Raw genomic sequence first — 14,746 nt, 5'->3', positions numbered from 1 at the left:
CTTTTCTCCGGCGCACTCAGGTCACCGCGCCGCCGCGCCGGGTCCCACCTCGCCGGTGCCCTAGGCCGGCGCCGGCACCGGTGCCTTGTGCTCCGCTCCCCAACCCCTTTCCCCTCTCTCTCTTTCTCCCTCTCTCCTCTCTTTTCTCTCCCTGTCTCGCCCGACCGAATGGGGATGAGGACGACGGCGAAGGCATCCGAGGCCGACCACGTCGCCTGGCCAACGGGAGAGCGCCATGTCACCCTTGGGGCCCACGCCGCAGTGACCTCGCCCTCCCTCTATTCTTGCATAGACCTGGTCCACATGAAATAAAGAGAGGAAAGGGGTAAGTCCACCGATCGGTGCGTGGGTGCACGAGCGCAGTGATGGTCAGCTCTGACCTTGACTGGGTCCACGCGTCAGCCTTAGGGGGAAAATGCTAGGTACACACTCGGGAATGTACACAGTAGAATAAACGGTAATCTTTTTAATTACAGAAAAATTCCGAGAAAATTTATAAATAAACTAGAGTCACCCTAGATCATACCTAGATAATTGTCACTCATTTTTAATTAGATAAAATTGTAGAAATAATTTCCATGCTCCTTTCATTGACGTTTTGCCGATAATCTTAGGAAATTCATATCTTCTCAGTTTTAATTCCAAATCCTGTGATTCTTTCACTTTAAATCTTCTAATATAAAACCCTACATATTGAAATGCCTTTTCATATTTTTTGGTGCCTATTTAAATTCTAGATATGATTGCTTTTCTTTTCCTTAATTAAATATTAATCCGTAGATGCATCCATTAATTAGCACCCTGTAGCCGCATATGTCCATGTACATATATACACTATACTCCGTATATAAATACATGGATAAATGTAACATGTGAAGTAGTAATATATTTGCACCCACACAAATATATACGTGGTAGGAATATATGTAAACCCGTATATAGTGTTTTATATATGTGCTGATAGTTACACCTGTACTCTCCCACGTAGATAATATAATATCCTCTGCCGTAGTTGTAGTTAGCCCTATGTATTCGCAAATGTGCACGTACCATGACACATACTCGAGTATACCCGCATCCAGTCACATAAACTAATAGGATACCTACGCATATAGGGATATGCCCGATACTCGGGTATACGCCCATGTATGGCTAACTTTATCTCCCGCCCTTCCTCTGTCCTGACTAACCCAAGGCACGTACATATGCATGTGTGTATGTGTCACTAACCCGGTTGACCTGTAGAGATCAGCCAGGTCATCTATGATGACTTAGTCAGGTTTTCTCTTTCAGGTTCACATAATCGTGAACCCTAATAATATGGTCGGGTTTTCCATCAGGTAACCACACCACACTAACTTAGCCCATAGGAGCCACCTTGTTAGATGGATCCCTTTCCATCCAATCTTACTTCAAATTGACATAGTAATGATAGGCTTAGAAATCGACCCATCACCCGACCCAATAGGACCAACCTGTCTAGGATCGTCTTGATTGCTTATGCTTGTTTTACATGCCTTGCTTGTTATTTTCTTGTTTGTCGACGCTAGACCGTGTAGGATAGAAGACGTGGAGAGAAGCCGACGGAGTCTAGAAGATAGGAACGAGAGACACAGGAATCGGACAAGGATATAATCGTCAGCGAATGGAGACAAGTCCTAACACCCACCTACCCTATCCCTCCGCTTTGACCACCATCCCTTATCCACCCCCTCTCCACCACCACCACATTTTACTAGCCTCCACCATAAACCCACCACACTCCATCTCCACCAAATAATAACTTCAACTAACAATACCTAAATCCTCATTGTGAATTAATGGAATCATAAGAAATGATGAGCTTGAACATGATAATGTGATTAACGATGATAAGTTAGTGGTTACCTTGATAGAATATGTGATTAATGAACTTGAGGATAATAACTATGGAACTTAAAATTGGTAAAACTTGACTAAACCCCGATAGGGGGCGAGTGAAGGGTAATTTATGTGGTACAAGTTACCTTGGTAGGTTCACCTAGTGAGGGTTCCTGTTGGGAGATACTCATCTCGGTCACATAAGGACCGGTTCGTAGTCCCTCTCACCTAGTGCGATGTTACGTACAACCACATGTCTATATGGGTAGACTAGATCTCACACCCTGTTGGCGGAAGTATGATTTCTATTAGGAGGTCGGTGTTGGCAACAAAATATCAGGAGCAGACATGGATGCTATGTGATCTTCCATGGTCTGATTGGCATGTATGCTAGGTGATCTTCCATGTTAAGCCCCTTGATTTTGGCCGCTTTCAAGCCTATGACTATTATTGATTATTGTGATGATTATGTATCATCATGTTGGGATGATTAGGTATCATCTTGGACTTGTGTGTTTTCCATCCCCTAAGAAGTCGTGGTAGCGTTATATGGAAGTCTAGGGTAGCCCCCAAGCGGGTACGGGGTCTCGTTAGGCCTATCGCGTGTAGCACCCGGTTTTAAGAACAAAATCAAATACGCACCATATGTGAGCCTAGGAAGTCGAATCTCACATATAGCTATAAATAAGGGTAATATCAAAAGATAATGCTCAATATATAACGTACTTAGTATAAAGGATATAACATTGGATAGCAAACAGGGAAAAGACAACTCCAATCTTCGGGTGAAGACTCCAATCCATAGGGACAACTGACTGGTTGATCATAAGCCTAACTCCTCCAAACTAGCAATCTGGTACCCATCCAGGATTTTTCCAAAGATTTAAAAAGTAAAGCAAGTGTAAGTACATGTCTTACTCAACAAATATAACATGGGGTTCATGAGGCTCAAAAGGCTGACACTGGTTAACTATGATTAACTTTTAATGAGTCATGATTTGAGCAATAGGGTGGCAACAGGTTTATCCACAGGCCCACATAAACACATGATCAGGTAAACATGAACAATGAATAGCATAAATAATAATCATTAGTAAGCATCTTCATCATCAGTATCATCAGTGTTCATCATCTATTCCATAAGGGTCCAAGGCCGCTCGTGACCATAAGCACGGCTGATATACTAGTTTTACACTCTGTAGAGGTTGTACACTTTCACTGTGAGTCATGATTTACCCTTTTGCCCGAGGTGGCCAACCTCTTGACCCACTACCAAGGAAAGTCGGCAAGGTTCACTATGAAGACTTTCAAATGTTCATCAAACAAGTTAGGGCCGCTAAGGTTTCCCCATCAATAAGCATGAACCCTCCTCCAAGAAGTGACTAACAAAATACCAAGAAACCAAAGTGCACCGTCTTGGCAGGCCGAGATCATACCTATCGGAGCCCCTCTTGCGCCATAAAGGTAACCACTAATAAGCTAGAAAAGGTCCTCATATTGAGCTAAAGCCAGAGCCCCCTCACAGCTATACTATAAGTCCCAAATGTTCGCTTACAGATAAGTCCTTAGGAAGAGGAATCTAGAGCGCCATAAAATAGCCCAATGCTCTAGCCCCCTTTGTTCCATGTTGCTAAAAAGCATCTTTTAGTGTTTATTGCATATTCCATTAGTCAAGTTACAAGATCATGGCTTTAGTTGAGCACTAGCATCATACTACCCAATGCAATAACCCATAGGAATCAAGGAATCCAGGATATCAAATAGCTAGGAAAATTACTACGGTTGCCAAGGTAGACACATGCATATGATTAAAATGATATTAAGGTGAATAGGACAACAAGGAAGATCCCATGCTATACTTGCCTTAAACTCAAATTCTTCTTCTATTGAATTGTAACCTCCAAAGGACTTCTTCTGGATCACCAACTTCTTTTATATCACCAACGCAAAGCTCATCAATTGGACATGATCATAAAGCAACACACAAGCATCTATGCAATCATACACGAAGCAAACAATAGATCTAAATTAGAATAGTACACCAAACATAACATCAAGATGAAAAGTTTGTAAAACGAATCTATGTCTCGCTACGAACACATGGACGCAAAAAGCACTCTAATCGGAGCTATAACAAAAAAGTTATCAATTAAACAAGATTTCCTTCAATAAAATAATAGATTAAATCTAACCTTGAATTTCAAAAGTTGAAAATATATTTAATAGTAGGATGGACATGTGGATTACTCAATTATGAATCTAACGCAACTTGAATGCATCAAAACAGAGTTAAAACGAAGATTTTATGGCCTAAATAAGACTAGTGGCAAAACTATAAATAGATGAAAGCGTATTTTAGATCTAACCGAAGGAACTATGTTTTCAAAAGAAGAAAATGTATTTTGAATCTAACAGAGAGATTTTATACTTTCTGAAAGAGAAAACATATTCAGAATCTACTAGAAAGAAACTACGCTTTGGGAATAGAAAAACGTATTCTGGAAGTGCGCCATGGACTGCAGGTTATATTACGCGAAACTGCAGGGGCTCTTTTGCAAATAAACCCAGCGAAGGGGTATGGGCGATCTTGGACCGTTGGATTGAATCTGGATGGCCCAAATTAGAAAGGAGGGGGAGAGAGAGTCACCAGTTGGAGAAGAAAACCAGCGCGGCGAAGCTCCATTACTGGCGACGAGAAGCTCCCCGGAGCGCTTGGTTTAGGTCCTAGAGGCCCTGGTTTGACAAGCCGAGGGCATAGGGAATAAGAGAAGAAGACGACAAACTCTCCTAGGGCCTTCTTGTGGTCGACGGCGGGTCTACAACGTCGGGTAGCGCGGCGACGACGACGATGATGAGAGACGGAGGAGAAAATTCTAATTTACTACACGAGTGATTTCCCAAACTAGGGGCTCCCCTTACGGCAGTTTTAGTATGCTTTGCTCAAGGGGTTTGTACATATTTTTAGGGAGGAAAACTCCTCACATCTACATCAACTAGTAATATGGTACGATATTGCACCCTCCACATTTACTAATGGACCTAAATAATCATTAAAGCCCATTAGTAAATAAATGCATGGGCCTTTGAGATTTATTAGGATTATTGCACATGGGTTTTGAGAGTTGGTTGGAAAATGAGATATATTATTTATTTTCAGAATTAATTAATTTTGTGAATAAAATAATTCAAGAAAAATCCAGAATTGATATTTAAGCCATGAAAAATACTCCGAGACCTCCGAAAATTTGGAGAAAATTCCCAGAGACACTTTGAAAATGATGAACCCAAATAAAATATTTGGAGCTCATGAAAAGATTGTTGGGAACTTAGAACATAAAGATTAAGGTGAAGGAGGTAGAAATTAAATTCCAGAAAGAAGCTAGATAATTCCTAGAGATAGATATTCGTCTCCTAAACATATTTAAAAAAACATATTTTACACATAGAAACACAAGGTGTGACTAGTATGAATGCAATAAACATGTTTCTACCTTAAGATAAATTTTAATCTAATGAAAAATTATTATTTCCCCCTATTTTCATGAGCATAAAAATACAAAATTAAATCATTTTAGCTCTATTTCAAGAGAAGCAAATTTTAGGGTGTTACAATTCTTTGTAGCACCCAGTTTTAAGAACAAAACTAGATACTCACTATATGTAAGCCTAGAAAGTCAAATCTCATATGTAGCTACAAATAAGAGTAATATCAGAAGACAATGCTAAATAAATAATGTACTTAGTATAAAGGATATAACCTTAGACACCAAACAATGGAAAGATAACTCTAATCTATGGGTGAGGACTCCAATCCATAGGAATAACTGACTGGTTGATCATAAGCCTAACTCCTCTAGACTAGCAATCTGGTACTCATCTAGGATTTTTCTAAAGATTTAAAAGGTAAATCAAGCGTAAGTACATATCGTACTCAATAAATATATTATGGGGTTCATGAGGCTCAAAAGACTGACACTGGCTAACTACAATTAACTTTTAATGAGTCATAATTTTAACAATAGGGTGGTAACAAGTTTATCCACAAGCTCATATAAACACATGATCAGGTAAACATGAATACAAGTGGCGTGCCCGCCATGCTCGGAGTCTGATTATCTTCGAGTACCTCTCAGCTGCATTCGTTGTCTAGGTATAGTTATAGGTTTATTCGTATACCGTGTGTGTGAGAGGTGTGCGTGTGTGTGGTGGTGTGTGTCTGTATCCGAACAGATTTTACAGCTGTACTTAAGATGAGAGGCCAAAAAAATATGAATAATGAATAGCATAAACAGTAATCATTAGTAAGCATCTTCATCATCAGTATCATCAGTGTTCATCATCTATTCCATAAGGGTCCAAGGCCGCTCGTGACCGTAAGCACAGCTGATATACTAGTTTTACACTCTGCAGAGGTTGTACACTTTCACTATGAGTTATGATTGACCCTTTTATCCGAGGTGGCCAACCTCTTGACCCACTACCAAGAAAGGTCGGCAAGGTTCACTATGAAGACTTTCAAAGGTTCATCTAACAAGTTAGGGCTGCTAAGGTTTCTCCATCAATAAGCATGAACCCCCCCTCCAAGAAGTGACTAACAAAATACCAAGAAACCAAAGTGCACCCTCTTAGCAGGCCGATATCATACCTATCGGAGCCCCTCTTGCGCCATAAAGGCAACCACTAATAAGCTAGAAAAGCTCCTCATATTGAGCTAAAGCCAGAGCTATGTAGCACTCATAGCTGTACTATAAGTCCCAAATGTTCACTTATAGATAAGTCCTTAGAGAGAGGAATCTAGAGCGCCATAAAATAGCCCAATGCTCTAGCCCCCTTTGTTCCATCTTGCTAAAAAGCATCTTTTAGTGTTTATTGCATATTCCATTAGTCAAGTTACAAGATCATGGCTTTAGTTGAGCACTAGCATCATACTACCCAATGCAATAACCTATAGGAATCAAGGAATCCAGGATATCAAATAGCTAGGAAAATTACTATGGTTGCCAAGGTAGACACATGCATATGATTAAAATGATATTAAGGTGAATAGGACAATAAGGAAGATCCCATGCTATACTTGCCTTAAACTTAAATTCTTCTTCTATTGAACTGTAACCTTGAAAGGACTTCTTCTAGATTACCAACTTCTTTTATATCACCAACGCAAAGCTCATCGACTGGACATGATCATAAAGCACCACACAAGCATCCATGCAATCATACATGAAGCAAACAATAGATCTAAATTAGAATAGTACACCAAACATAAATTCAAGATGAAAAGTTTATAAAAGAAATCTATGTCTCGCTACAAACACAAAGACGCAAAAATCACTCTAATCGGAGCTATAACGAAAAAGTTATCAATTAAATAAGATTTCCTTTAATAAAATAATAGATTAAATCTAACCTCGAATTTCAAAAGTTGAAAATATATTTAATAGTAGGATGAACATGTAGATTACTCAATTATGAATCTAACACAACTTGAATGGATCAAAACGGAGTTAAAATGAAGATTTTATGGCCTAAATAAGACTAGTGGCAAAACTATAAATAGATGTAAGCGTATTTTAGATCTAACCGAAGAAACTACGTTTTTCAAAAGAAGAAAACGTGTTTTGAATCTAACAGAGGGATTTTACGCTTTCTGAAAGAGAAAACGTATTCGAAATCTACTAGAAAGAAACTATGCTTTGGGAATAGAAAAACGTATTATGGAAGTGCGCCATGGACTGCGGGTTATATTACGCGAAACTACAGGGGCTCTTTTGCAAATAAACCCGACAAAGGGGTACGGGCGATCTTGGACTGTTGGATTGAATCTGGATGGCCCAAATTAGAAAGGAGGGGGAGAGAGAGTCACTGGCCGGAGAAGAAAACCGGTGCGGCGGAGCTCCATTACCGGCGACGACAAGCTCCCCAGAGCACTTGGTTTGGGTCCTAGAGGCCACGGTTTGACGAGCCAAGAGCATAGGGAATAAGAGGAGAAGACAACGAACTCACCTAGGGCCTTCTTGTGGTCGACGATGGGTCTACGGCATCGGGCAGCGCGGCGGCAACGACGAGAGACGGAGGAGAAAAATCTAATTTACTACACGAGGGATTTCCCAAACTAGGGGCTTCCCTTATGGTAGTTTTAGTGTGCTTTGCCCAAGGGGTTGGTACATATTTATAGAGAAAAAAACTCCCCACATCTACATTAACTAGCAATATGATACTAATTGATGTTGCATCCTCCATATTTACTAATGGACCTAAATAATCATTAAAGTCCATTAGTAAATAAATGCTTGGGCCCTTGAGATTTATTAGGATTATTGCACATGGGCTTTAAGAGTTGGTTGGAAAATGAGATATATTATTTATTTTCAAAATTAATTAATTTCATGAATAAAAGAATTCTAGAAAAGTCCAGAATTGATATTTAAGCCACAAAAAATACTCCGAGACCTCTAAAAATTTGGTGAAAATTTCTAGAGACACTTTGGAATATGATGAACCCAAATAAAATATTTGGAGCTCATGAAAAGATTGTTGGAAACTTGGAACATAAAGATTAAGGTGAAGGAGGTAGGAATTAAATTCTAGAAAGAAGTTGGATAATTCCTAGAGATAGATATTCGTCTCCTAAACGTATTTTAAAAAAACACACATTTTGGACATAGAAACACAAGGTGCGACCGGCATGAATGCAACAAAGACATTTCTACCTTAAGATAAATTTTAATCTAATTAAACTTTATTATTTCCCCATGTTTTCATGAGCATAAAAATACAAAATTAAATCATTTTAGCTCTATTTCAAGAGAAGCAAATTTTAGGGTGTTACATCGCGCCACTAGCCCTGGTGTCGACTACACCTATTATGTGGAGAAATTTGTACACCTTTGCAGAGTTTATCAAATGCATTCGAATAGCCATTTCCTTGGAATGGGTAGATGCTAGGATGAGATACTATGATTAGACTTCTACAACTGTGATAATCTGGTAAGATATATTTTACTAATTGATAACTTATAATGAACCCCAGGAATTGGTGAGAATAGTAATACTTTGCTAGGGTCCACCCTATAATTATAATTACTTCACCCTACCACTTTTACCTCAACCACCTCCACCACCATAACCCACCTCCACCATATAGCCTTCCCCTTTCCACCTTCCTCCACCCAAAGTTTAGGGCTTGTTGAGTACTTTATGTACTCAACCCCCTCTATTCTACGTTTTAGGCGAGAAGCCACAAGAGGACATACCAAGATGGAAACTACTGGAGCTACGCAAGGATAGGATACCCAGAGTATACACGAAGACAGCTATATGAGAGAGTTACACTAGGACTACGATGATTGGAATATAGGAGCACACTATAGGAATAATGTTAGGGTTACGTCTGCACTCCAAGCTGCTTGTAGGAATGAAGCCACGTTGACATAGAACCGCTGACTCTGATATACGATATAAGGCCAGTGGCCCAAGCTATGCAACCCGAACCATGTACCATGTTTTCCCCATTAGCAATAAAAGTAGGGTTTTGGATATAAATCTTGTTGAGTTGTGCGTATCAGCTACTGATCTAGGGACTGATACATAATACACAAAGGACCCTAGAAGTTTGGGCCCGATAGAATGTTACTTAAGAAACATTTGTCATGGGCTAAGAAAAGAAAATGAAAAAGACAAGAAAATTAGTTTATTCAATCACAAAAAGGTGCTATACATAAGTATTTTTCTGCTTCAAGTAGTGTTGTGCCTAATGATGACTGAAAGGATCAAGATGTCCAAGAGGGGGGGGTGAATTGGGCTAATTTTAAATTTCTTCGCAACAATTAAATCCTACGGTTAGCCCAATTAACCCCTTGTGGCTAGAAAGTGTTTCTAAGTGTTCTACCGCACAAAAGACTTGCAACCTAAATTTCAATCCTACTCTAGCATGGCAATTCTATGAATGTAAAGACAAGTATTGAATTGCTCAAAGTAAATGCTCAAAGTAAATGGAGAGAGAGAGAGGAACGCGGCGATGTTTTGCCGAGGTATCGGAGAGTCGCCACTCCCCACTAGTCTTCGTTGGAGCACCCACGCAAGGGTGTAGGTCCTCCTTGATCCGCGCAAGGATCAAGTGCTCTCTACAGGTTGATTCTTCGACACTCCGTCGCGGTGAATCACCCACAACCGCTCACAATGTGAGTTGGGTCATCCATAAGCTCTCCGGATGATCACCAAGCTCTCAATCACCACCAAGCCATCTAGGTGATGGCGATCACCAAGAGTAACAAACATGAACTCTCACTTGACCACAACAAGCCTAATGAGAAGGTGGATGCACACTTTGCTACTCTTGATCTTCACTAATGAGGGCTCTCTTTGGGATTCTCAAATCTCAATCACCTCACTAGGACCTTGCTCTTCTTGGCACTCTCTAAGGTGTTTCTCAGTTGTCGAAATGAGCAAAAGTACCCCCACACACGAGCGGAGGTGGTATTTATAACACCGGCTGAAAAACGAACCGTTATGTGCCTCTATGGGGTGACCGGACGCTCCGGTCATGTTGACCGGATGCTCTGTCAGTATACCCGAGCTCTAGTGATTACAATGTGACCAGACGCTAGCGGTGTTCGGTCAGCACTGACCGGACGTGTCCGGTCATGATTTTCCCTCTCTGGAACCTTACTGGAGTCGACCTCGCAGCGTCCGGTGGCATGACCTCGTAGCGTCCGGTCACTTCCAGACGCTTTCACCTTGGTCAAATGAACTGACCGAACCCTGAGCCAGCGTTCGGTCAGTATTTGACCCTCCATTCACTTCCAACTCTTGAACATATGTGAATAAAGTTTGCTCTATTAGATCAAAGGGCTGTTGTGGAGCCACCTAGTGCTAGTTTTTTGACAAGTGTGCACCACACCTAACTCACTAGACTCACCTAGGTCAAGCTACCCGTTCGTACCCCCCTTAATAGTATGGCCAAAGGAAAAACAAAGTCCTAAACTACTCTAAGTGTCTCTCCAACTCCAATTGACACTTAGAACTAGTCCATCCTTTGAAAACTAAAATGATTTCCATTGTAGGATCATAACAATCATGATTGCCCAATCAATCTCCATTACCGTGACCTAACTCAATTGTTTTTGCAAAACACACGTTAGTCACAGTAATCACGTATTGTCATTAATCACCAAAACCCAACTAGGGGCCTAGATGCTTTCAATGACCATGTAGATGCATGGGGCCGTTGCAACGAGTTTGCCAAAAGGTCCTCACAATCTTAGGATCGGCGTTGGGCCACTAGCAAACCTTGATCAGACCGCCCCTCATGGATCTGGCATCCGGCCACCGCAATCTGTTGTTTCCCAAGACGTAGGTGAAAGCTTTAGTTTAGTTTTGGTGAATTGATGAAACCCTAAGTGCTCACCTAGTTTATCAAAGTGATCATGAGATAGGTAGCACATTCCAAGTAATGGAGCAAGTGGTGAAGATCATGATGATGGTGTGACCATGGTGATGATCAAGTGCTCGGCTTGGAAAAGAAGAAAGAGAAAAACAAAAAACTCAAGGCAAAGGTGAAACTTGATAGAAGCTTTTTTGGTTTAGTGATCAAGACACTTAGCGAGTGTGATCACATTTAGGATCGATAGTCGTACTATTAAGAGGGGTGAAACTCGTATCAAAATCCGGTTATCAAAGTACCACTAGATGCTCTAATTCATTGCATATGCATTTAGATTCTAGTGAGTGCTAACACCCTTAAAAATGTTTGTGAAAATATGCTAACAAACGTGCACAGGATGATACACTTGGTGGTTGGCACATTTGATCAAGGGTGGCAAAGTTGGAGTTGAGAAGGAGCTATCTCGAGGTGACCGGACGCTGTTTTAGCAGCGACCGGAATTAGCAGCCGTGTCCAGTCAGTGGCGCGCAGTGAAGGCTGCCCTCGGTCCTTTGATCGGACGCTAAACAGTGAATGTGATGAGACACACAGGGCCTGTGTCCGATCAGAAGGTGACGTACGCTGATGTCAGTCGCGAAGCATTGGCGCATAGAGAAGAAGCACCGGACTCTGGCCTGGGTCCGGTCACACCTAAGCGGACACGTCCGGTTGTGAAAAATCGCCTTTGGATGCTTACTAGAAACGATCTAACGCTGGGTTACCGTGGGGAGCGGCGCGTCTGGTCGTTGGGTCATGACACGGGCGCACGCATGAGTAGGGCTAGCACTGGCACATCCGGTCCTGTCTCTTATGCGTTCGGTCGTCACTTGAGTGCTGGCGCGGGTGAATCTGACCGTTGGGATCGCGTGGTGCAAAATCAAAGGAAGGAAGACGGGTATAGATCTACGGATCAGACGCTGGGGTCCTACATCCTATCGACCCGACCTGTGCGTCCGATCGCCCCGTGGAGGCAGAGCAGTGTGAGCCCAATGGTTCTATTTGGTTGGGGGCTCTATTTAAGACCTATGGATGGATCTAGCTCACTCTCTTGGCCATTTACATTGACATAACAACCTTGTGAGCTTAGCCAAAGCCCTCCCACTCATCTACATCATTGATTTATCATCTTTGTGAGATTGGGAGTGAATCCAAGTGCATTGCTTGAGTGATTGTATCTAGAGGCACTTGGGGTTCATGTTTCGCTTCGGAAATTCGCTTGTTACTCTTGGTGGTTGTTGCCACCTAGATGGCTTGGAGCAGTGAAGATCGTCGAGCAGAGGAAGGTGCTTGTCTCCGGCTCCGATCGTGGTGATTGTGAGGGTTTCTTGATCTTTTCTCGATGGAGAGCTAAAAGGTACTCTAGTGGATTGCTCATGGTTTGTGTGATCCTTATCTTGTGTTGGTTGTGCGGCACCCAGTTGCGGGTTTGGCATGTGATGCCAATTACCGCGTGAACCTCCAAGTGAGTGAATCGTCACAACGGGGATTAGCTTACCGACAAGCAAGTGAACCTCAGAGGAAAAATCATTGTGTCTTGATTGTCTCCATGGTATAAATTGGTATTCATTGACTGATCACTTGTCACGACGGTATACCTCTCTACCACTCTCTTGTATTACATTGTGCCTTTACTTGTGTAGACCTTGTTGTAATTGAATAGTTCTCTTGCTAGCTTGCTCACCTAAGTGTAAATTAGTGACTTAGCCTTGTTGTGATATAATAGAGATCATAGATTTTAGAGTTGGGTAGGTGGCTTGCAACACAAGTGTAGTGCTAGCGTAAAATTCACTTCGCCATCTTATTTACTAATCATTTGCCTTAGTGTTGTTGTAGAATTTTTCTTAATAGGCTATTCATCCCTCTCTCTAGCCATTAAGACCTTTTAGCAGGACACGGTAGGCACCGCAGCCCGTCCACCGACCGCACCACCGCCCTGTGCAGCCTTCGAGCCGCCACCATGAGCTCCGTCGCCGTAGCCCAGGCCGCTAGGGCCGAAAACGAGGTCGACCCACCGGATCCGGTGGTCATGCGAAGATCCAGGGGGTGGGGGGTTCGGATCCAGCTCGCCACCACCAGATCCGGCCAGCCCATGCCCAGATCTGGTCGACGAGCAAGGAGAAGGCTGCCGGCCATGCTGCAGGGATGCCGACGAAGCTGGAGCAACGGAGAGGAAGGAAGGAAGAACGAGGTTGAGAGGGAGGAGAAGGACAAGATGGCCATGCCGCCGACCGCCTTGCTATTCGCCTGAGCTAGCTCTGGCGACGGCGCTGCAAGGGGCGCTGGGGCAGCGAGCGTGGGGGAGCCGCCCGTCACCCTTGCTTGGACGACGCGGGGGCAGAAAATGAAATCGTTAGAAATCTTGGAGCCATAAGTCGGCACATCGAATTCGTCTTTAACATACCTCATCATATATCTTCATCTCTTAAACATCCAATTTACGGTACAATTACATCACTTGGCTCTAATGTATCCGTCCAAGCTAGACAACTAGAACATGTAGAACCGTACCCAGAAATGAAAAGAATCTACGTCATTTCACAGCAAATAAACAGTGTACACTCATGCACATAACTGCTCCATATTCCATCTACTAGCAGTAGCTACTTTTGATTGGACTTGCGTGCCATGCTAACCACAAGATCAAAACGCAGCGCGTCATAGGGGAGCTTGAGCACCCCCTGCTGGCCGTACCCAAACTGTTCCTCGGCCGCCTCCAGCAACGCGGCCATGCACGGCTCCTTGAGGTCGCTCACACGCACCAGCACCCTCGTCTCACCTTCGTCGTCGTCGCGAACCAGCACTATGGGGAGGTACCCTTTCGGGACCCTGATCTTCCTCTGCTTGCCGTCGTCGCCAGTGACACCGGCGGTCGTGCGAAGATCCAGGGGGGGCCGGATCCAGCCCGCCACCACCAGATCCGGCCCGCCCATTCCCAGATCTGGTCGACGAGCAAGGAGAAGGCTGCCGGCCATGCCGCAGGGATGCCGACGAAGCTGGAGCAACGGAGAGGAAGGAAGGAAGAACGAGGTTGAGAGGGAGGAGAAGGACAAGATGGCCATGCCGCCGACCGCCTTGCTAGTCGCCTGAGCTAGCTCTGGCGACGGCGCTGCAAGGGGAGCTGGGGCAGCGAGCGTGGGGGAGCCGCCCGTCACCCTTGCTTGGACGACGCGGGGGCAGAAGGCCTTGCTCGAGCTCACAGCCTTCCTTGTCGTCCAAGCGGCGGCGGCCATTGTCATCGTCGTTGTTTCTGTAACACTGTATATGTGCTGTGGATTGGCTAGCTGTGTGTGTTTCTTGTGACTTGATCGATGCTCAAACTTGGTGATGAACTGATGATGGACAAGAGATGCAATGCATTGCAGGGGGTTATATAGCTAGTGTTAGAGGGTCAAAGCGAAATGGGACTTTTTCCAGATCAGTAGACAGACGTGGATTGTGTGATTGGGCATAGTGATACTGACCGGC

The 14,746-nt window shown here is 43.2% G+C and overlaps 1 protein-coding gene across 1 annotated transcript; it reads right to left on the bottom strand.

Moving 5' to 3' along the window:
* Positions 1-13,796: 13,796 nt before the first annotated feature.
* Positions 13,797-14,512, bottom strand: LOC136502789 (uncharacterized). Its single transcript, XM_066498034.1, has one exon. The coding sequence runs from the start codon at positions 14,509-14,511 to the stop codon at positions 13,882-13,884; it is 630 nt and encodes a 209-aa protein (XP_066354131.1). The 5' UTR covers position 14,512; the 3' UTR covers positions 13,797-13,881.
* Positions 14,513-14,746: the final 234 nt, after the last annotated feature.

This window comes from Miscanthus floridulus, chromosome 14 (assembly GCF_019320115.1).
Source record: "Miscanthus floridulus cultivar M001 chromosome 14, ASM1932011v1, whole genome shotgun sequence".
Classification (NCBI taxonomy): domain Eukaryota; kingdom Viridiplantae; phylum Streptophyta; class Magnoliopsida; order Poales; family Poaceae; genus Miscanthus; species Miscanthus floridulus.
This window is presented reverse-complemented; position numbering and strand designations above follow the sequence as displayed.

Coding starts and splice junctions, on each gene's coding strand:
- LOC136502789 (XM_066498034.1), bottom strand. CDS start 14,511: ATGGCCGCCGCCGCTTGGACGACAAGGAAGGCTGTGAGCTCGAGCAAG.